The sequence below is a fragment of the Loxodonta africana genome, chromosome 23 (assembly GCF_030014295.1).
Source record: "Loxodonta africana isolate mLoxAfr1 chromosome 23, mLoxAfr1.hap2, whole genome shotgun sequence".
Classification (NCBI taxonomy): domain Eukaryota; kingdom Metazoa; phylum Chordata; class Mammalia; order Proboscidea; family Elephantidae; genus Loxodonta; species Loxodonta africana.
The window spans coordinates 69342087-69363827 of NC_087364.1; the positions used below are offsets into that span (position 1 = coordinate 69342087).

General features: G+C 37.5%; 1 protein-coding gene across 1 annotated transcript in view; it reads left to right on the top strand.

Moving 5' to 3' along the window:
- LOC100671395 (arylacetamide deacetylase-like 2) overlaps positions 1-2455 on the top strand; it is a 41831-nt gene extending 39376 nt beyond the window's left edge. Inside the window, exon 6 of the mRNA XM_064275386.1 lies at positions 1853-2455. Within this exon, the coding sequence (XP_064131456.1) occupies positions 1853-2455 (603 nt within the window). The remainder of the gene's footprint in view (positions 1-1852) is intronic.
- The last annotated feature ends 19286 nt before the right edge of the window (positions 2456-21741 follow it).

Sequence of the window (21741 nt, forward strand, 5' to 3'; positions counted from 1 at the left end):
CACTTCCAGCACTGCATCCGATTGTTGAAACATCTCAATTGATATTCTGTCAAATCCCGGAGACTTGTTTTTCACCAATGCCTTCAGTGCAGCTTAGACTTCTTCCTTCAGTACCATCGGTTCCTGATCATGTGTTACCTCCTAAAATGGTTGAACGTTGACCAGTTCTTTTTGGTATAGTGTTCTGTGTATTCCTTCCATCTTCTTTTGATGTTTCCTGCATTGTTTAATATTTTGCCTGTAGAAGCCTTCAGTATTACAACTCGAGACTTGAATTTTTTCTTCAGTTCTTTCAGCTTGAGAAATGCTGAGTGTGTTCTTCCCCTCTGGCTTTCTATCTCCAGGCCTTGCAAGTCATTATAATACTTTACTTTGTCTTTTCGAGCCACCCTTTGAAATCTTCTCTTGAGCTTTTTTACTTCATCATTTCTTCCTTTTGCTTTAGCTACTGGGCATCCAAGAGCAAGTTTCAGGGTCTCTTCTGACATCCATTTTGGTCTTTTCTTTCTGTCCTGTCTTTTTAATGGCCTCTTGCTTTCTTCAGGTATGATGTCCTTGATGTCATTCCACAACTCGTCTGGTCTTCGGTCATTAGTGTTCAAGGTGTCAAATCTATTCTTGAGATGGTCTCTAAATTCAGGTGGGATATACTCAAGGTTATACTTTGGCCCTCATGGACTTATTCTAATTTTCTTCAGTTTCAACTTGATCAGTAATTGATGGTCTGATCCACAGTCACCCCCTGGCCTTACTCTGACTGATGATATCGAGATTTTCTGTTGTCTCTTTCCACAGATGTAGTCAATTTGATTCCAGCGTATTCCCTCTGGCAAGGCCCACGTGTACAGTTGCTGTTTATTGTGGTGAGGAAAGGTATTTGTAATGAAGAAGTCATTCCTTGGTCTTGCAAACTTCAATCATGCGATCTCTGGCGCCGTTTCTATCCTCAAGGGCATATTTTCCAACTACCGATCTTTCTTCTTTGTTTCCAACTTTCAAATTCAGATCAGCAGTGATTATCAGTGCATCCTGAGTACATGTTTGATCAATTTCAGACTGCAGAAGTTGGTAAATATCTTCAGTTTCTTCATCTTTGGCTTTAGTGTTTGGTGTGTAAATTCAAATAATAGTCGTATTAAGTGGTCTTCCTTGTAGGCATGTGGGTATTATCCTATTACTGACAGCGTTGTACTTCAGGATAGATCTTAAAATGTTCTTTTTGATGATGAATGCAACACCATTCCCTTTCATGTTTTCATTCCTGGCCTAGTAGACCATATGTTTGTCCAATTCAAAACAACAAATACCAGTCCATTTCAGCTCCCTAATGCCTAGGATATCAATGTTTATGCATTTCATTTCATTTTTGACAATTTCCAATTCCCTAGATTCATACTTTATTCATTCCAGGTTTCAATTATTAATGGATGTTTGCAGCAGTTTCTTCTCATTTGGAGTCTTGCCACATCGGCAAATGAAGATCCCCAAAGCTTGACTCCATCCATGTCATTAAGGTCACTCCAGCCTCTGTCTCTAACTTCATATCACCTTCTCCTCTCTGTGTGTGTCAAATCTCCCATGCCTCCCTCTTAGAAGGAGACATGTGATTGCATTTAGGGCCCACTCAGGTAATGGAGGATAATCCCCTCATCTCAAGATTCTTAACCACACCTGCAAAGACCATTTTTCCAAATAAGATAACATTTGTAGGTTCCAGGGCTTTGTGAGGCCATTATTCAGCCTGTTCTGGTATTGCTTCAATTTGTATGCCTTTATTTACCTCATAAAGATGGAAGTAAACCTTTCTCTCCCAACGTTTAGAAACTTTTGTATGACTTACTTCATTTTTCAGATGAAGAATAATCCAGAATTCAAAATTAAAATTAAGGCACAGGCTTTAGTTTACCCTCAGCTACGGACACTTGATTTATACACACCATCTTTTCGAGAAAATGAGCATGGTCCATTACTGTCAAGGGATATGGCACTTAAAATTGGATGTCTATATTTGACCACGGATGAAGTGTGTTTCCGGGCACTTAAAGCAAACCAACATATGCCACAGGGATCAAGACATCTGTTCAAGTTTGTCAACTGGAGTATCTTCCTTCCCGAGAAATACAGAAAGAACCAAGTTTATACTGAACCTATTCTTGGAAGATTTGACTTCTCACATCCAGGACTTATGGATGATAGGTTATCATCCTTGTTGGTTAATGATACCCTGCTACAAAATTTGCCATTAACTTACATCCTTACCTGCCAACATGATGCCGTAAGAGATGATGGCCTTATGTATGTCACACGGCTTCGAAAAGTTGGAGTTGAAGTTGCTCATAACCATATAGAAGATGGAATCCATGCAGCAATATCATACTTGGGACCACCATTTTATTTACATCTAGGAATTAGAATAAGAGATAAGTATATTAGTTGGCTAGACGAAAATCTATAAATTCTTCTTACAGACTAAATATTTGGCCCTTACTTAAACTTGTAGCAAAATCAGCCTTAAAGGTAGGTGAGATCACAGCATTCATTGTTAATAACTGATTATTCATCCAAGAAGTTCCTTAGTCTACTACACTTGGGAGTTGGGATTATTTACTCTATTATTTTGAACTTCTGGAGTGGCAAAGAGCTTGCCCTCACAGGGGCTACATAACTACCTAGATACTTAAGCTGATGAGTTCCAGATCGACTGTGATGATGGGACCCAAACTCAGCCCGCATCAACTTCACAACCAAAATATGTTCCGACTGTGTTGACGTTCCTGTGGTATTGCTATTTGTGTGGTGTTCTTTCCCCTGTTCTGTGTCTTTTCTTAAAGATAAGGAAATTTGCTGCTGTGATTGTCCAATTGTGTTATGGGTGTGTGATTGAAAATCTGATCTCAAAACACATTTTGTTTGTCTGTAGCTTGATGTTTGCCTTTTGGTTATCACAACATATAATCTTTTCTTGAATCCTTAAGCAGATTTCACCATAGAAAGGTCTTCCCTGAAGTTCGAAGACTGAGCTATTGCATCAACTCCAGGACCTGTTGATTAGTGTTTTCTTTGCTGTTGGTTGTCCCAGAATATGTGTGAAACTATAATATCTTATGCAACAAGCACCTGGCTGTTTCATTTATAAAACAGGATGGAAATTGTGCTACTCATCTTTAAACAGAATTGACAAAAATCATTTTCCTGAATTAACCACTAATCAGACTGATCATGTGAGTTGGTAGTGTTTATGTTCAAGATTTGCTTTGTAAACATCATTCACTAGGAAAGGTCTCTAGGCTAATCCCAGCATACATGAATGCATTTGCTTATTGATTTATTTACAAAACTCTTAAGTATGCTTTATAAGTATTCAATTTCAAAAATCTACAAACATGGACAAAGGGTGAGAGAATGGGGCCATTTTCTCATTCATAATGGAAATGTTTTGAAGTAAATATTCATAGAGGATTGAAAGTAAAAAAGTATGCCAGAATTAATTGTGTTTTGTTTAAATCCATCATCATTCAAATGATCAATCTGTCTTACCATTAATATAAAAAAATAAGCTTTGATAGTCTTATTATAATATGTAGCATATTTCCACAGATACTTTTAATAAAATATTAAACAAAGTGCTTGTGACAGTGTAATTTTGTACACGTTATATTTTGGATCCAACCGAATGTGGAAATTACCGAACAATATCATTAATATCACATGCAAGCAAAATTTTGCTGAAGACCATTCAAAAGTGGTTGCAGCATTATATCAACAGTGAGCTGCCAGAAATTCAGGCTGGATTCAGAAGAGGGCATGGAACCAGGGATATCATTGCCAATGTCAGATGGATCCTGGCTAAAAGCAAAGAATACCAGAAGAATGTTTACTTACATTTTATTGACTATGAAAAGGTATTCGACTGTGTGGATCATAGCAAATTTATGGATAACATTGTAAAGAATGGGAATTCCAGAAAGCTTAATTGTGCTCATGAGCAACCTGTGCATAGATCAAGAGGCAGTTATTCGGCTAGAATAAGGGGATACTGAGTGGTTTAAAGTCAGGAAAGGTGTGTGTCAGGGTTGTATCATTTCACCATACCTATTCAATCTGTATGCTGAGCAAATAATCTGAGAAGCTGGACTTATGAAGCAGAACAGGGCATCAGGATTGGAGGAAGATTCATTAACAACCTGCATTATGCAGATGATACAACCTTGCCAGCTGAAGGTGAAGAGGACTTGAAGCACTTACTAATGAAGATCAAAGACCACAGCCTTCAGTATGGATTTCACCTCAACATAAAGAAAACAAAAATCCTCACAACTGGACCAATGAGCAACATCAGGATAAAAGGAGAAAAGATCGAAGTTGTCAAGGATTTCATTTTACTTGGATCCACAATCAACAGCCATGGAAGTAGCAGTCAAGAAATCAAAAGAAGCATTGCACTGGGCAAATGTGCTGCAAAGGACCTCTTCAAAGTGTAGAAGAGCAAAGACGTCACCCTGAAGACTAAGGTGGGGCTGACCCAAGTCATGGTATTTTCAATCTCATTGTACGCATGTGAAAGCTGGACAATGAATAAGGAAGACTGAAGAAGAATTGATGCCTTTGAATCATGATGTTGGTGAAGAATATTGAATATACCCTGGACTGCCAAAATAATGAACAAATCTGTCTTGGAAGAAGTACAACCAGAATGTTCCTTAGAAGCAAAGATGGCAAGACTGGGTCTTACATACTTTGGACATATTATCAGGAGGGATCAGTCCCTGGAGAAGGACATCATACTTGGTAAAGTACAGGGTCAGTGGAAAGAGGAAGGCCCTCAATGAGATGGATTGGCATGGTGGCTGCAACAGTGGGCTTAAGCATAACAACGCTTATAAGGATGGTGCAGGACCAGGCAGTGTTTCATTCTGTGGTACATAGGGTCACTATGAGTTAGAACTGACTTGGCAGCACCCAACAACAACAACAACAACATATTTTGGATATAGGTATGGAATTAACAGTTTACTTTCTTGTCTGTGTAAAGCAAAATATAAATGATACCTTTTCCTGTATAGAACACGAATACCAAAAACACAAAAACAAAACCTGTTGCCATCGAGTCAATTCCTACTCCTAGCAACCCTATAGGATGGAGTATAACTGCCCCATAGGGTTTCCACCTAGTGGATTTGAAGTGCTGACCTTTTGGTTAGCAGTCATAGCTCTCAACCACTGTGCAACCAGCACACAAATAGTAAATGAAAATATACATTAAAAAGTCATTTTTGAAAATATAAAGAGTAAAAGGAGGTAATATTAGCAATAAAAAAGGACACATTACCAGACAATCAGTAGAAAGAAATAGAATTAAATGAGTCGTGCATGTAACTCGAAGTTTAAAAACACAGAGGAAGTACACCAGTGTTAGTTGCAGCACTTTTCATAATAAAATAGCCAAGTGGTGGAAACAACCAAAAATCCATCAGCAGATGAATGGATAAAAAAAAATGCAGTATACGCATACAATGAAATATTATGCAGCCATAAAGAGACATGATGTTCTGATGCACGCCACGACATACATTAACCTTGAAAACATTATGATGAGCCAGATAAGTCAGTCACAAAAGGACAAATACTGCATGAATTCACTGATGAGAAATAAATATATAGAAACCAAAGCTAATTAGTGGTTACCAGAGATGGGAGGGAGGGGGAAAGAAGGAGTGTTCTTTTGCAGGGCATTGAGTTTATGTTAATGGTGGTGGAATACTTTAGAAAAGGATAGTAATAATGGTGGCACAACAGGAAAAATGGAATCAATGTCACTGAACTGTAAATTTGGAAGTTGTGTGGGTGAATGTTTCGGTGTGTATATTTTCACCACAATTGAAAAAAAAAATGGAAAGAGGGATAAATTTTCTAGTCGGACATAAAAGGGTCATAAAAGAAGCCGAAATGGAAAAAAATAGAATAGAGTGATTAGTATAGAAGTTATTGGAAAATTAAGAGTTTTTTAAAAAAGACACCTGGTGAATTCATAGCCAAGTTTGTCTAATGTTGAAAATCTGCTTATATAAGTCTTTTGAGAGTATTTGGGTGAAATCAAAAGTTGAAGGCTATAGAGTTTATTTTATGAATTCAGCATAACTTCCATACCAAACCATGATAATGATAATAACACAACAACAAAAACGCTATTATAAATATAAATGAAAAAAATCCATATAAAACTTTATTAAAGAGAAATCAATAATAAAGCAAAAGAATGATACACTATGATCAAGCTGGGTTTATTTCTGAAATGTCAGGCAGAATCAATTATAAAATATATCCAATAACCAATTATATTTTTAAAAAATCAAAAAGAAAAAACAATATAATTAAACCAATAGATGATGAATAAATATTTGATAAAATTCACTCTATTCTAAATTTAAATACAACCCTAAAGAAAATGGATGGGAAAACCTAAATATTAAAATGTCTAATTTTCAATATCCAACAACAAATCTATCCAAAATGGTGAATCACTAAGCAATTTCAACTAAAATCAAGACACATATATATATTTAAAAAACGCCTGTTACCACCATTGCAAGGAGCCATGGTGCTTAAAACGCTAGGCTGGTAATCAGAAGGTTGCGGATGGAGCCCATCAGCTGTCCCAAGGGAGAAAGATGTGGCGGTCTGCATCTGTGAAAGGTTTACAGCCTTGGAAACCTACGGGGCAGCCCCACCCTGTCCTATAGGGTTTCTGTGAGTGAGGAATTGACTAGATGGAAATGGGTTCAGTTTTTTGGGGTTTTATTACCATTACTCTTTAACGTTAACTTAGAAGTTGCAATAAAAATAGGAATTTAAGATAAGCAAATATCTTATGTAAACAATGAGGGAAGAAAAAGATAAAACGATCCCTTTCGGCTATGCCATCCCTGTGTGGGTGCTACACATGGTTAATTTGCTTGTCTGTTAACTGAAAGTTTGGTGTCCACTCAGGCTCCTCAGAAGAAATGCCTGGAGTCTATTCCTGGAAAATCATTCATTGAAAACGCCGTGGAGGACAGTTTTACTATGACACGCACGGGGTTGCCATGAGTCGGAATCGACTTAATTGCAACCAGTGGGTTCCCTAATGATGTTAATGCTTATTTACAGAACTTTAGTTAAAATGTATATGAGTTAACAAGGGACTTTGCTAAGGTAATTCAACTGCAAGTTAAATATAAAGAGATGGATAATTAACTGATAAGAACTGCTTTAGGTGAAGGGAAGGACAACACTCAATACATGGAAGGTCAGCTCAGCTGGACTGGACCAAAAGCAAAGAAGTTTCCGGGATAAAATGAATGCTTCAAAGGTCAGCGGAGCAAGGGCGGGGGTTTGGGGACCATGGTTTAAGGGGACTTCTAAGTCAATTGGCAAAATAATTCTATTCTGAAAACATTCTGCATCCCACTTTGAAATGTGGCATCTGGGGTCTTAAAAGCTAACAAGCGGCCAACTAAGATGCATCAATTGGTCTCAACCCACCTGGATCAAAGGAGAATGAAGAACACCAAGGTCACATGACAACTAAGAGCCCAAGAGACAGAGAGGGCCACATGAACCAGAGACCTATATCATCCTGAGACCAGAAGAACTAGTTGGTGCCTGGCCACAACCGATGACTGCCCTGACAGGGAGCACAACAGAGAACCCCTGAGGGAGCAGGAGATCAGTGGGATGCAGACCCCAAATTCTCATAAAAAGGCCATACTTAATGGTCTGACTGAGACTAGAGGAATCCCGGCGGTCATGGTCCCCAAACCTTCTGTTGGCACAGGACGGGAACCATCCCCGAAGACAATTCATCAGACATGAAAGGGACTGGACAGTGGGTGGGAGAGAGATGCTGATGAAGAGTGAGCTAATTATATCAGGTGGACACTTGAGACTGTGTTGGCATCTCCTGTCTGGAGGGGGGATGGGAGGATAGAGAGAGTTGGAGGCTGCCAAAGTTTTCACGAAAGGAGAGACTGGAAGGGCTGACTCATTAGGGGGAGAGCAAGTGGGAGTAAGGAGTAAGATGTATATTAACTTATATGTGACAGACTGACTTGATTTGTAAACGTTCACTTGAAGCTCAATAAAAGTTAATTAAAAATAAATAAATAAATAAATTCTTCCGTGTTTTCTATATAAAAAATAAAATAAATAAAGAGATGGGGTTTGTCTATTCCAGCAATGCAACCTAAAAATTACATTAGAAAGTATTCCATTAACAACAGAAAAAGTAAAATTAATAGGTAAGAGTTTCAAGAGAGGATATAAATCATTTTAAGAAACAATAGCATCTTTTTGAAGGATAAAAAATGAGATATGGAAAACTAGAAATACATATGATGTTCTTAGACAAAAAGAAACTATCATAAAAAGTCCATTTCTTGCTGAATTCACAAACATATACTGAAATTCAAATTCAATCTTTTGCTGAGGATTTTGTCTTTATTGTTTTAGTGTTGGATAAAACAATCTTAAAGGTTATGTTGTTGTTAGGTTCTGGCTAGTCGGCTCCAACTCGTAATGACCCTGTGTACAATAGAAGGATACACTGCCCTGTCCTGCCCCACCCTCACAATCATTGCTGTGTTTGAGCCCATTGTTGCACCCACTGTGTCCATCCATCTTATTGAGGGTCTTCCTCTTTTTCACTGGCCCTCTACTTTACCAAGCATGATGCCCTTCTCCAGGGACTGGTCTCTCCTGATAACATGACCAAAGTACTTGAAACAAAGTCTCACCATCCTCCCATCTAAGGAGCATTCTGGTTGTACTTCTTCCAAGACAGATTAGTTCATTCTTCTGGCAGTCCATAGTATATTCAATATTCTTTGCTAACACCATAATTCAAAGGCATCAGTTCTTCAGACTTCCTTATTCATCATCCAGCTGTCACATGTACATGAGGCAACTGAAAATACCATGGCTTGGGTCAGGCACACCTTAGTCCTTAAAGTGACATCCTTGATTTTTTGACACTTTAAAGTGGTCTTTTGCAGCAGATTTGCCCAATGGAATATACTGTTTGATTTCTTGACTGCTGCTTCCATGTTGATAGTAAGTTCAAGTAAAATAAAATACTTGACAACTTCAGTCTTTTCTCTGTTTCTCATGATGATGCTTACTGGTCCAGTTGTGAGGATTTTTGGCTTCTTATGTTGAGATGTGATCCATAGTGAAGGCTGTGGTCTTTGATCTTCATCAGTAAGTGCTTGAAGCCCTCTTGGCTCTCAGCAAGCAAGGTCATGTCATCTGTATATCCAATCCTGATGCTGCGCTCTTTTTTATATAGTCCAGCTTCTCGGATTATTTGTTCAGCATACAGATTGAATAAACATGGTGCAAGGATACAACCCTGATGCACACCTTTCCTGATTTTAAACCACACAATGTCCCCTCGTTCTTTTCCAAAGACTGCCTCTTGGTCTATGTACAGGTTCCTCATGAGCACAATTAAATGTTCTGGAATTCCCATTCTTCACAATATTATCCATAATTTGTTATGATCCATACAGTCAAATGCCTTTGCATAGTCAGCAAAACATAGTCAGCAAAACATCCTTTTAGTTATAAAAAAAAAGCTATAAAATAGGGAAGGAAAAATCTTGAAAAATAGTCAAGAAACTTCTTCAAAAGAAGATCACCAGGATTGATTGGCTTTCCCAGAAATCATAACATTCAAGGCGATGAGAAAAGGAAAAAACACGTTCAAAAACAAAATTATTTTGCAACCAGTTTACGAATGAACATGTATACATGAATTTTTAGAGGTTTACTTATGTTTCTCTAAATCCGGCTGTGCAAATACATTGTCAGAGTTTCCTATGCACTAGTTTTTGACACCTGTGCTGGTATAAACAGATGGACCAGAAGGAGTACATTTCCAAAGACAGAACACAGGGCTGCCACATGTGTCCGAGAAAGTTCTAATTATAGCTTGGTACCGTTCAGTGAAATCCCAGCAAGTGTATAGGTAGTTTCAGCCATGAGATAGGTGTGCCTCAATCCACATCCAAAAAATTCTTCATGAGCCTGGAGACGTAACTTACTACCTTTCCTAGCTCCCGGCTTTGAGGGAAGCAAATGATGTGAATCAACACACCACCTGATGCAGCTCTAGAGTCACAACGGACAGGAAGGTGACTTTGCAGATTGCCTCATGTTCAGAATGAGGATACATTTTATCAAGATGGACAAACGAATCTTTACAATAGTCATCTATGGAGCACTGTGAAACCAACATGTCCCATCCCAATGAAACACATAAAGGGATGTCAAAAGTTCAATCCTTTTTTTTTTTAATATCATGGTCCCTGGTTTTTGGCAGACACTTTTTTGCAGACAACACTGTAACAGGTACTACATATCTGGACATGCTCATGGAGTCATTGGTCTCCACAGCTGCAGGAAGCTCTGGCCACCTCAGTTTTCAACAGGATATGTTTTCCGCTCACTCTACCACGTAGTCAGATCTTCTTCAATGAGTGTCGTCCATAGGCCTGGATGTGACATTTTGTATAATGTTGTCCTTCCTCCACAACAGTGGCTATTCAGATCCCCTGACATCACAACATACAGCTTTCTGTGGGGATATGTCAAGAGCCTCGTTTTTATACAACTATGTGTTGAAGTGTTGAGTAAATAACGGAAGGCAGTGTGATCCCAATGCCATAGAGAACCTGGGATGATTTAGGCTCTTGTGCTTTGGCATTCTCTCTGACATGAAGGGCACATGCTAAGCTGATTCCGACTCATAGCAGCCCTGTAGGACAGAGTATAACTGCCCCATAGAGTTTCCAAGGAACAACTGGTGGATCTGAGCTGCCACCCTGTTGGTTCACAGCCATAGCCCTCAAGCACCACGCCACCAGGGTCTCCAAGTATGATGAACTTATAGGTTTAACTCTGATAGTTTCTTTGTAAGTTGGGCTTTGACTACACATTCACATAGGATACAGTTAGAGAGTAGTAAATTTATAAAGCTGTTTAATATTTTTGAATTATTCTGTAATACGAAGTTACATAACTCTATCAGTATTGGTTCAATCTGGGAAAAGACAAATATAAGCAGTGAAATAGAATCCAAGTGTACACAATAAATTATTAAAAATGTTGTGTAATTCTGAATAACTTTCTGTTTGGGAGAGACAAAAGTAGAAACCAATTTTGCTTTATAAACACAATATTCTCTAACTACTAGTGATGTTAATAATTTACCAAGAATAAATAAAAATATGGCAAGAAGTCTTAGAAACTAAGAGTCTGCCTGACTTGCCCTATGGTGATAACCAGGTAGTGACTTCCATTGCTGTTCCTAAGATTGTCCCTGTGCAGGCAATATAAAGCCTCCTACTATTGACTCCCCATTGAAAAAGACCCTCATGGGAAGTCATGGTCTTCAAGCATCTCTGAAGGAGCTGGCCTATGAAACTTAAAACCTGTAATGTATATACATACACACATATGATTATATACATACATGTATATATGTACATATAACCCAACCCAGTGCCGTCAAATATATATACAAATGAAAAAATATTTCATAAAAATGGAGTGCAGTTCTAAGATCCGCTTCCAGAAATGTAATGGTTGGTTCAAGGTGGTATAAGCATATTATTAGATATTACCAAATTTTCTTTCCTATGAAATGAACTATTTGAGTCTTTGGTTTCCTTATTTCTCTTTTACTCTGGATGAGTAGAGGCCAATAGCAAAAATTGTTAATTTTGACAGAGTGTAATTTATCAGCTTATCTATTTTGTTCACGTTTGCTTTAGGTGTGTATAAGAATCCATTGCCAAATTTGAGGTCATGAAGACTTATGCCTGTTTTCTTTCAGGAGCTTAATAGTTTTACCTCTTATATTTAAGTCTTTGGTTCACTTTGAATTAATTTTTGCATGTGGTGTGAAGTAAGGGTCCAACTGAATTCTTTCACATGTGACGACTCATTTATCCCAGCACCATTTTTTGAAAAGGCTATCCTTTCTCCTGTGGAATAGGCCCGGCGCACTTGTTGAAAGTTTGATTTTTACCTGGACTTCGAATTTAATTCCGTTTATGGGTATAACTACCATAAGCCAGCACTATACTGTCCTGATTACTGTTGCTTTGTATTAAGTTTTGAAACTGGGAGGTTTGAGTCCTCTAACTGTATTCTTCTTTTTCCAGGTTGCTTTGGATATTCTGAGTTCCTCGCAATTCCATATGAATTTTAAAATCAGCTTGTCAGTTTCTACAAAGAAGCCATCTTGGATTCTGATAGGATTGCACTGAATCTGTAGATCTTTTTAGGGAATGTGGTCGTCTTAGCATATTACATCTTCCAAACCATGAACATAGGATGTGTTCTCATTTATTTAGATCTCTGATAATTTGTTTCAGCAAGGTTTTGTAGTTTTCAGAGTAAAGTTCTACACTTTTTTTGTTAAATTTATTCCTATTATTTTTGATGCTATTGTAAATTAAATTGTTTTTTTAATTTCATTTTTGGACTTGCAGTGCAGAGACATGCATTGGACTTTGTAAATTGATATTGTACAGTGCAGTCTTATAAGCTAGTTTATTATAGCTAATAGTTTTTAATTTTTATGTATTTGGGTGTAGATTCCTTTCGACTGTCTATATACAAGATTGTCATTTAGAGTAGAGATATTCTGTTTCTTTTCTATTCTGAATGCCTTTTATTTCATTTTTCTTGCCCAATTGCACTGGCTAGAATATCTACTATAACGATGAATAGTAGTGACAAGAGTGTTATTTTTATCTTGTCCTGATATCAGGAGGAAAGTTTTCAGGCTTTCACCATTGAGTATGATGTTAGCTGTGAGTTTCTCATATGTGCTCTTTACCGGTTTGAGGATATATCTATTACTAGTTTGCTGAATGTTTTTATAATGAAAGAATATTGTATTTTTTGTCAAATGCTTTTTCTTTTTCTATTGAGATGATTATGCATTTTTTATTCTATTGATAGGGTATGTTTACATTCTTGATTTTCCTATATTAAATCAATCTTATTTCGTCATGGTATGTACTTTTTTTTTCTTTGTTGTGTTGTTGGATTCAGTTGCTAGTACTTTGTTGAGGATGTTTGGCAACCAATTTACAAGAGATATTGTTGTTGTTAGGTGCCATGAAGTTGGTTCTGACTCATAGCAACCCTGTGTACAACAAACGAAACACCGCCTGGTTCTGTGCCATCCTCACAATTGTCGTTATGCCTAAGCCCACTATTGCAGCCACCGTGTCAATCCATCTCGTTGAAGATCTTCCTCTTTTTCCCTGGCCCTCTACCAAGCAAGATGCCCGTTTCCAGGGACTGTTCCCTCCTGGTAACATGTCCAAAATACGTGAGACAAAGTCTCGCCGTTCTTGCTTCTAAGGAGTACTCTGGCTGTACTTTTTCCACGACAGATTTGTTCATTCTTTTGGCAGTCCATGGTATATACAATATTTTTCTCCAACACCACAATTCGAAGGTGTCAATTTTTCGGCCTTTCTTATTCACTGTCCAGCTTTCACATAGGAAACCCTATGTGTAGTGATTAAGTGCTACAGCTGCTTGATAAACAAAAGGTCAGCAGTTCGAATCCATTACGTGCTCCTTGGAAACTCTACAGGGCAGTTCTACTCTGTTTTATAGGGTCACTATGACTATGAATCTGAATGACTCAATGGCAGTGGGTTTTTTTTTTTTTTTTTCTGGCTTTCACATGCATATGATGCGATTGAAAACACCATGGCTTGGGTCAGATGCACCTTAGTCTTCAAGGTGACATCTTTGCTTTTCAACACTTTAAAGAGGTCCTTTGCAGCAGATTTGCCCAGTGCAATGGGTCTTTTGATTTCTTGACTGCTACTTCCATGGGTGTTGATTGTGAATCCAAGTAAAATGAAATACTTGGCAGCTTCAATCTTTTCTCCATTTATTGTGATGTTGCTTATTGGTCCAGTTGTGAGAATTTTTGTTTTCTTTATGTTGAGGTGCAATATATACTGAAAGCTGTGGTCTTTGATCTTCATCAGTAAGTGCTTCAAGTCCGCTTCACTTTCAACAAGCAAGGTTGTGTCATCTGCATAATGTAGGTTATTTCCGTTTAGGGTTGAATAATGTTTCAGTGTCTACATATAGCACATTTTATTTATTAATTTATTTGTTGGTGGGCTCTTGGATTATTTCCACTTTTTGACTATTGTGAACAATAATCCACTGAATATTGGTGTACAAGCATCCACTTGAATTTTGGATTTCAGTTCTTTTTGACTTGGTGAGTCGTATGATAGTTGTATGTTCAACTTTTTGAGGAACTGCTATACTGTTTTCCACAGCGGCCGCACCGTTTTGCATTCCCTCCAGGAATGGATGAATGGATAAGAGTTATAATTTTTCCACATCCCCACCAATACATGCTGTTTTCCATTTTTCTGTTATCAGCCATAATGTTGAGTTTGAAGTGGTATCTCATGGTGGTTTTGATTTGTATATCGCTAATTAATAATGACAGTGGGAGAAAGATGTAGCAGTCTGCTTCGGTAAAGATTACAGCCTTGAAAACCCTATGGGGCAACTCTTCTTTATTATACAGTGTCCATATGAGTTGGAATCAACTCAGTAGCAAGAGGTTAATGACTAATGACAGTAAGCATCTTTTCATGTACTTATTAAAGATTTGTGTAATTTCTTTGGAGAAATGTCTATTCGAGTACTTTGCCTTTTTAAAAATTAAATTGTCTCTTTGTTGTTGATTTGTAGAAGTTGTTTTCAGGTATTAAATCATTATTATTAAACCTTTCTCAGATATGTACTTGTTTTTGCTTAGCTTTTAAGAACAACAGGTGTCTACTATATGGAACTTTATATTATCTCTCAGACCTAGCCTATTTCCAAGCCCGAAACCCCAATTTTAGGGGTTGGATGATGCTGTATGCTTTACAAATGCTTGATATATGGACATATGCAACTACATGTGTGTGTGCGTATATTTCTAAATATGTGGCCTAGGAAAAACGTGTTTAGACCTTAATTTGCCACTTACTAGCTGCCTAACTTTGGTTAGAAACTTGGGCTCTTGGGCATCAGTACAAAAAAAAAAAACCCAAAACCCACTGCTGTCGAGTCGATTCCAACTCATAGCGACCCTATAGGACAGAGTAGACTGTGCCCTTGATAAATTCTGTGTAGCATTCTATTGCCCACACAGTGTTTCTGGCTACCTTTTTCATGAACTATTCAGTGACATGTAACAAAGCTGTCAGAAAACTTGCCAGAAATACTAAAGGGAACTTTATTTCAATGGAATAAAATTAAAAAGTAGAATTTTTTTCCATGTGTTTTTAAGGAAAAGAAGGAGCTATTTGTAGTTGAAAAACAATGGATATTTAGGCTACTACTGAAATGGTAACCAGATACTTCTTAATTTTTTGAATTAAATTGCATGACTAATGAAGTAAAGGCAAATTATTGGAAATGCGCATATAAAAAAGAAGTATAAAATCTGCTGTATCCCAGGTAATTTTTCAGATAAAAGTTTATAGTTAAGAAAGAGCTAGACAAGATATAAGATAAGCTGCTAGTAAATCGGTGGCTTTTAAATCGGATTTCTCTTATTCTGACCACTATATATTCGAATTTCTCCAGGAGCACAATGTTTGTTAGGATGTGTGATACACCTGTGAATTATTATCATATTATTTATTCTTCCTTTTTGATTGCACATTTGTATGCATTGGATGCTATTAGGAATCAAAAAGTTTAATACTTAAATTTTGTTTTTTTGCTTTGACAGTGTAGGTTATTTGAAAATATAGGTCTTATGAGATACGAAGAATTTTGCTTTTCATGTTAATGGATCTGGACTATACACAACCAATTTTGGATGAAAACATCAGCGGCTGATACAACCTTTAATGACATCCGGTACATTTGAACTTGGCAAGAGGAAGACAGAGACCACCTGCCAATTTTACTGATGGTGGTGCCTTTGTTTTGGAAGTGGTAAGTGCATTTCATATGTGCATTTTTTAAACAATATTGTATATATATATAATTGGCAGAACATTTATTGATAGAAATATGCCATATTTGTCAGTATGTGTTGGTATCTTTGCAGAGAGATAATAGACTATTTCAATCATGGTTCATATATATTTCTTGATACACAGCTTGGCAAATAAAATTTTTAAAAATTAGATGAGATTTTTGTGTTGAAAAAACTTTAGTACTAAATAAACTTACATTAATTGGCAGCATAGAATGGGATGTTCAGTAGTAAACACGAAACCTAGGGTTGTAATTACTGATGGACCTGATTTCAGTTCAGAAAAACCAAAGTAAACATGGTCCTTTAAATGCCAAATCAAAAGCAATGCTATTTGTAACGACCAAGTAGCAAACACATGTTGAAGTTGTCAACTGTGATGCAATAATACTCAAAATGAGAGGTTAGAATTCAATGCATAAATTTAACAAAAATAAAATAAAATAGACGTGTTTAATTTGCCTTAAAGTCTATGTTCCTTTCTGTTTTTTGGAAATGATTCCAAGAGGTGCACTGGAGTGGCTAATACACACAATACACACACACACTTTCTTCACACACACACACACACACACACACACACACACACACACACACACACACACACACTTGCTTTTAGACTGCCAGTAAGTATCTTGGGGTGACCACATGGCACGAAGTAGAAAGGCTATTTTACTAGCTATTGAGAGAATGTAAGAAGCAAATGATAATACTCCCTTCCTCAAAGAACCTACAGCCTGACTCAGTGTACCCAGAATTTTGACTCCATGAGCTGTTAACATTTTAAAACAGACATGAATGCTACTGAAATCAAGTAGATGGTCAACTTTTATTTTGCCAAGTAAGCACATCCAATTATTATTACATTTTTAGAGGTGAAGAAATAAACAGAGATTAAGTAGGTTGTTTGAAGTCCTACTGTTAGTTAGTGGTGAGTCCAGTAGTCTAACCTAGGCCTGGCATCAGGACCCACTGGCTTAACCATCACACACACTGTCTGCAATGAGCAGCCCAACCACGCCCTCAGCATGGCCCCAAAATGTTGCCCGTTGTATGTAGTTTGCACATGTCCTCCATATCAATGACATTTCTAAACCTTCAGCACTCTTGCAATCTGCCTGCCTTCTTCAACCCCTCCCCTCATGCTTTCTTATAAGTTGATGTTCTGACTCATAGCAGTCCCATGTGACAGAGTAGAACTGCTCATAGGGCTTTCAAGGCTGTAATCTTTACCGAAGCACATCTTCTGGTCTTTTTTCTGGCAGAGTCACTGGGTGGAGTAGAACTGAACATTTCAGTTAGCAGCTGAGTGCTTAACAGTTGCACCACCACAGCTCCTTAAAAAATTATTGGCACCATATTAAGCCTTATCTTTCTTATTTCTACTATCGAGAAAAAAAAATTTTTTGTCTTTTGGCAAAGTTTAATAGCTCTAGTTTACTTGAGATCATATTTCCTCCTATTTCATTATTTGGCTTTATTAGTATTTCTGTCTTATTCTTCTGTCTTCAAATTTGTCCTCTCTATTGGAGCTCTGGTGTTGCAGTGGTTAAGAGCTTGGCTGCTCACCAAAAGGTCAGTAGTTCAAATCCTCTAGCTGCTACTGGAAACACTATGGGACAGTTCTACTCTGTCCTATAGGGTTGTTACAAGCCAGAGTCGATTTGATGGCAACAAGCTTGGTTTTTGGTTTTATTGACCCCTAAATATGTTGCAGTCTCTTCTACCTTGACCTTCCTTGACTCCATATCCCTCTTCTAGTTCGTGCCTACCATCATACTCCGTTTTTCTCAGACTCATTTCTATAAACTGTAGACTCCATTTTCCCCTCTTCGATGAATTCTTCAAGCCAGAAAATCTGCCGCATTAGAGAATGACCTCCCCCTTCTGCTTCACTGAACTCTCTGCTCCCTTGGTGTCTATGGAGCATATTTCTCCAATTCTTCCGTCTGCCTCACCTTTCATTACCTTACCATCTCCCTCTTTAAAACAAAACAAATAAAACTACTCATTCCAGCACACATTACCTGTCTTTATATATAAGTGTTCAAGTTCCTCAGTACTCCCTTCATTAGCTTGTGACCCTACATGCTCTTTTATCTAGACACCTATTCTCTCCAACCGTACCTTACCCCCAAGCTGCTGTCAGCCAGCCATGTATTTCCAAATCTTACAAAATTCCTTAGTTTCTATTAATATATGCAACTGTTGATGAGGCAGCCATCTGGGTCCATTACAGATAATTCAAGCTTAACATTACCAGACAGAACTTATCATCTTTACCTTCCAAGAGGTAAAAAATAAATAAATAAAAATAAATGAACATAACAATCAAGCTAAGAGAATGCTCCTCGTCTGTGTTCTTTCAGTAAAAGGCCACAATGGTCACCTCCTTATTATGTCTCAGTTTCCACGTTTCATAACCAATTCTGTGCATCTTCCTCCCTAATGTACCTCTCCTTTCGGTCCACACTTGAGTTTAGCCTGTCATTATTTATCGTTAGAGTTCCCTTATGTCGTTTCTTCTCTGCCCACACACCACTCACTCTTCTATGTCATACTTTCTGATTTTCCCTTTAAAATATGCAAATCTGATTACGCAATTTCTTACTGAATTCTTCAGTAACATCCATCATGTGTTGAAAAAGAAATCCTTAGCATAGCATCTGCATTCTGACATCTATATTCCTATACTACCTCGCTTTGTACCCTTTCTGTCCTCAGAATTTTTTTGTTTAAGCTTCTCATAGCTACATTCATTTGCCTGAGAGCTCTGTGCATTCTCAAGACTCTTTGTCTTTTAATATATTTTTCCTGCATTGACCTCCCATATCTAATGGCAGTCTTCAGAGCCTTTGCTTTTAAATCCCTAGTACCTCACAGAGTGTCTTCTGCATAATAGATGTCCAATCAACGTATCTTGAATGAATGAGTGTATATTGAATGACTGAGCAGAATTTTGGCATTGACTTCCAAACAGAATGTTATCACAAAATTTTACTCTACCTTTTTTATCTTTCCACCTCTCTTAAGTACACAGTAATTAGGTTTGCTTCATAATTAATTTCTGTAAGGCATGAGAATGGCCAGTGTATCTTGTCCCCTGAGTAGACAAAAATATACATTGCCACTTCTATTAAGAAAGATGTCTTAAAATTTATTTGACATCTGTTAAATATTAACGTGCTTAAGTAATTATTATCTGAGACTGGTAAGGGGAAAATCTTGCTTTTAATTACACATAGAAGTATTTCTGATTATTAGATTAACATTCCTTTCACTAAAAATTAAAATGACGTTGGCTAATAGTTTCTGATGCATGTTACAACATGGATGAACCTTGAAGAATTATGCTGAGTGAAATAAGTCAATCATAAAAGACAAATATTATATGGTATAACTTATATCAAATGACAAGACTAAGCGAATATGTAAAAACAAATGGTTACTAGTGGCTACCAAGGATGGGGGGGCAGGGAGGGAGATGGGGAACGATTCCTTGGGAAGAACTGAATTGCTGTCTATGATGCGGGAAAACTGGCATCAGCTAAGGGTAACGGATGTACAACTTCACTTTTGTAGCCAATATTATTAACCTATATATGAGGGAGACATTAAAAAAAAGGGGGGCAAAATGGCAAATGGAATGTTATGTATAATCTTACAACAAAAAAAGTCAAAAAAATAAAAGATGTAGCTTTCAATACTACATAAGAACAAATAAACACCGCATGGGAAAAATTTTCTTGGTTCAAAGGTTTAGGGGCATGGTTTTGTGGGCCTTTCCAGTCAATTGCCCTAATACCGTATTTTTAGGCAAATAACACATACCTTCTATGTTCGTTTGCCAACTGTTCCCTTTCCCCATGAGGTATTTTCATAAGTGTGCTATGCTAATTTTTTTTTTACAGAAACACATGTTTTAAAAAATTGGCACAGCAGCGCTATGAAAATACCTTACAGGTGGAGAGAGCAGTTGGCAAACAAACATAGAAGGCTCAAGTTATTTATGTAAATATATGGTAATGTTTTTGGAGTTTCTGTTCTACTCCTTAGTTCAGTGAGTAATGCCTGTGGTGTCGAAAGCTTGCCAGTAGCCACCCAAGATACAACGATTGGTCTCAATTTGCATGGAGCAACAGAGAAACAAGGCAACACACGGATCGAAGAAGGAAATGGTCTGCAGTTCTACAGCCTTCATGAAGGAAACCTGTTGCCATCCAGTCAATTCTGGCTTGTAGTGACCCTATGGGACAGAGTAGAACTGCCCTCATAGGGTTTCCAAGGAGCGGCTGGTGGATTCAAAGTGCTGACCTTTTGGTTAACAGCCATAGCTCTTAACAACTGTGCCACCAGGGCTCCAAACTACAGCCTTGTTTTTCACGAGACCAGAAAAAATGAATGGTGCCTGGCTACCGTTACTGAATGTTTTGATCAAGGACCCAATATTTGAATCTTGATCAAAAGGAAGAAAAATGTGGAACAGAAGTTTAAATTCTTATTGGAAACCAGATTTACTGGATACATTGAGACTGAAGGAACCCGCAAGTCTGTATAGCCTGGAAACACATTCTAAGCCTTGAACCAAAAATATCCCGTGAAGTTATCTTTAAACTAAACAACAATTTAGCTCATTTCATAAAGAATGTTCACCTTGAGCATTGTTCTCTGTTGAAGGTTTATCTGTATGAGGTTAAATGGACAGCAGTAACTAGAAACACAGACGACAACTTTAAGGGGCAGAGGTCTAAGTCAACTGTGGTGAAACAATAGGGGCAGAGACGGGGAAAATGGTGACAAGGTGTGGAGACTAGAACCATTGTCAGTGAACTCTACATGTAAAAACTGTCTAATGGGTGTATGTTTGGTTGTGCATATTTTCACCGAAAATAGATAATAATTAAAAAAGTCTATTAAAAAATAATAATAATAAAACAGTAGCTGAAATAGAGACTTTTTTTTCTGACAAAATAATATTATACCAAGGAAGTGAGAAAAATAACCACCAACACAGAATTCTATACTTTCTGCAATATATTCTTTCAAGAATTATGGTGAAATAAAGATATTTTCATTCAAATGAAAATGAAGAGAATTTTTCACCAGCAGACACGCAATAAAAAAATTAAATTAAAAGGTGTTCTTCAGACATAAGTAAAATGATCCGAGATGAAAGCTCAGAGATACAGAAAAGAAAGAAGAGTAGGTGGGTAAATACTGGTGAATATTTTGTTTTGTTTTTCTCTGAAACTGCTTTTTGTTAAGCAGCAAAGCGGAATTGCCACACAATGTTTAAATGTTTGTAAATTAGGTCACAAGAGGGATGCAGAGTGTTTGCAGCATGACTGGTATGTATTCAGGCCAGAGATTGATTTCTTTTGACTGGAAAAACAAACAAAAAGACCTGACATTTCCCCAGCATACCATTAAGAGATCAAGATTCATGCCCACGATATAAATATGGAAGCCGTGGTGGCTTAGTGGTGAAGAGCTTTGGCTGCTAACCAGAAGGTTGGCAGTTTAAATCCACCAGGCTCTCCTCAGAAGCTCTACAGGTCAGTTCTACTCTGTCCTATAGGGTCACTATGAGTCGGAATCGACTTGAGGGCATCGGGTTTGGTTTTTTGGTTTTATGTAAATACAGTATGGTGTTACCCGGACTAAGATAA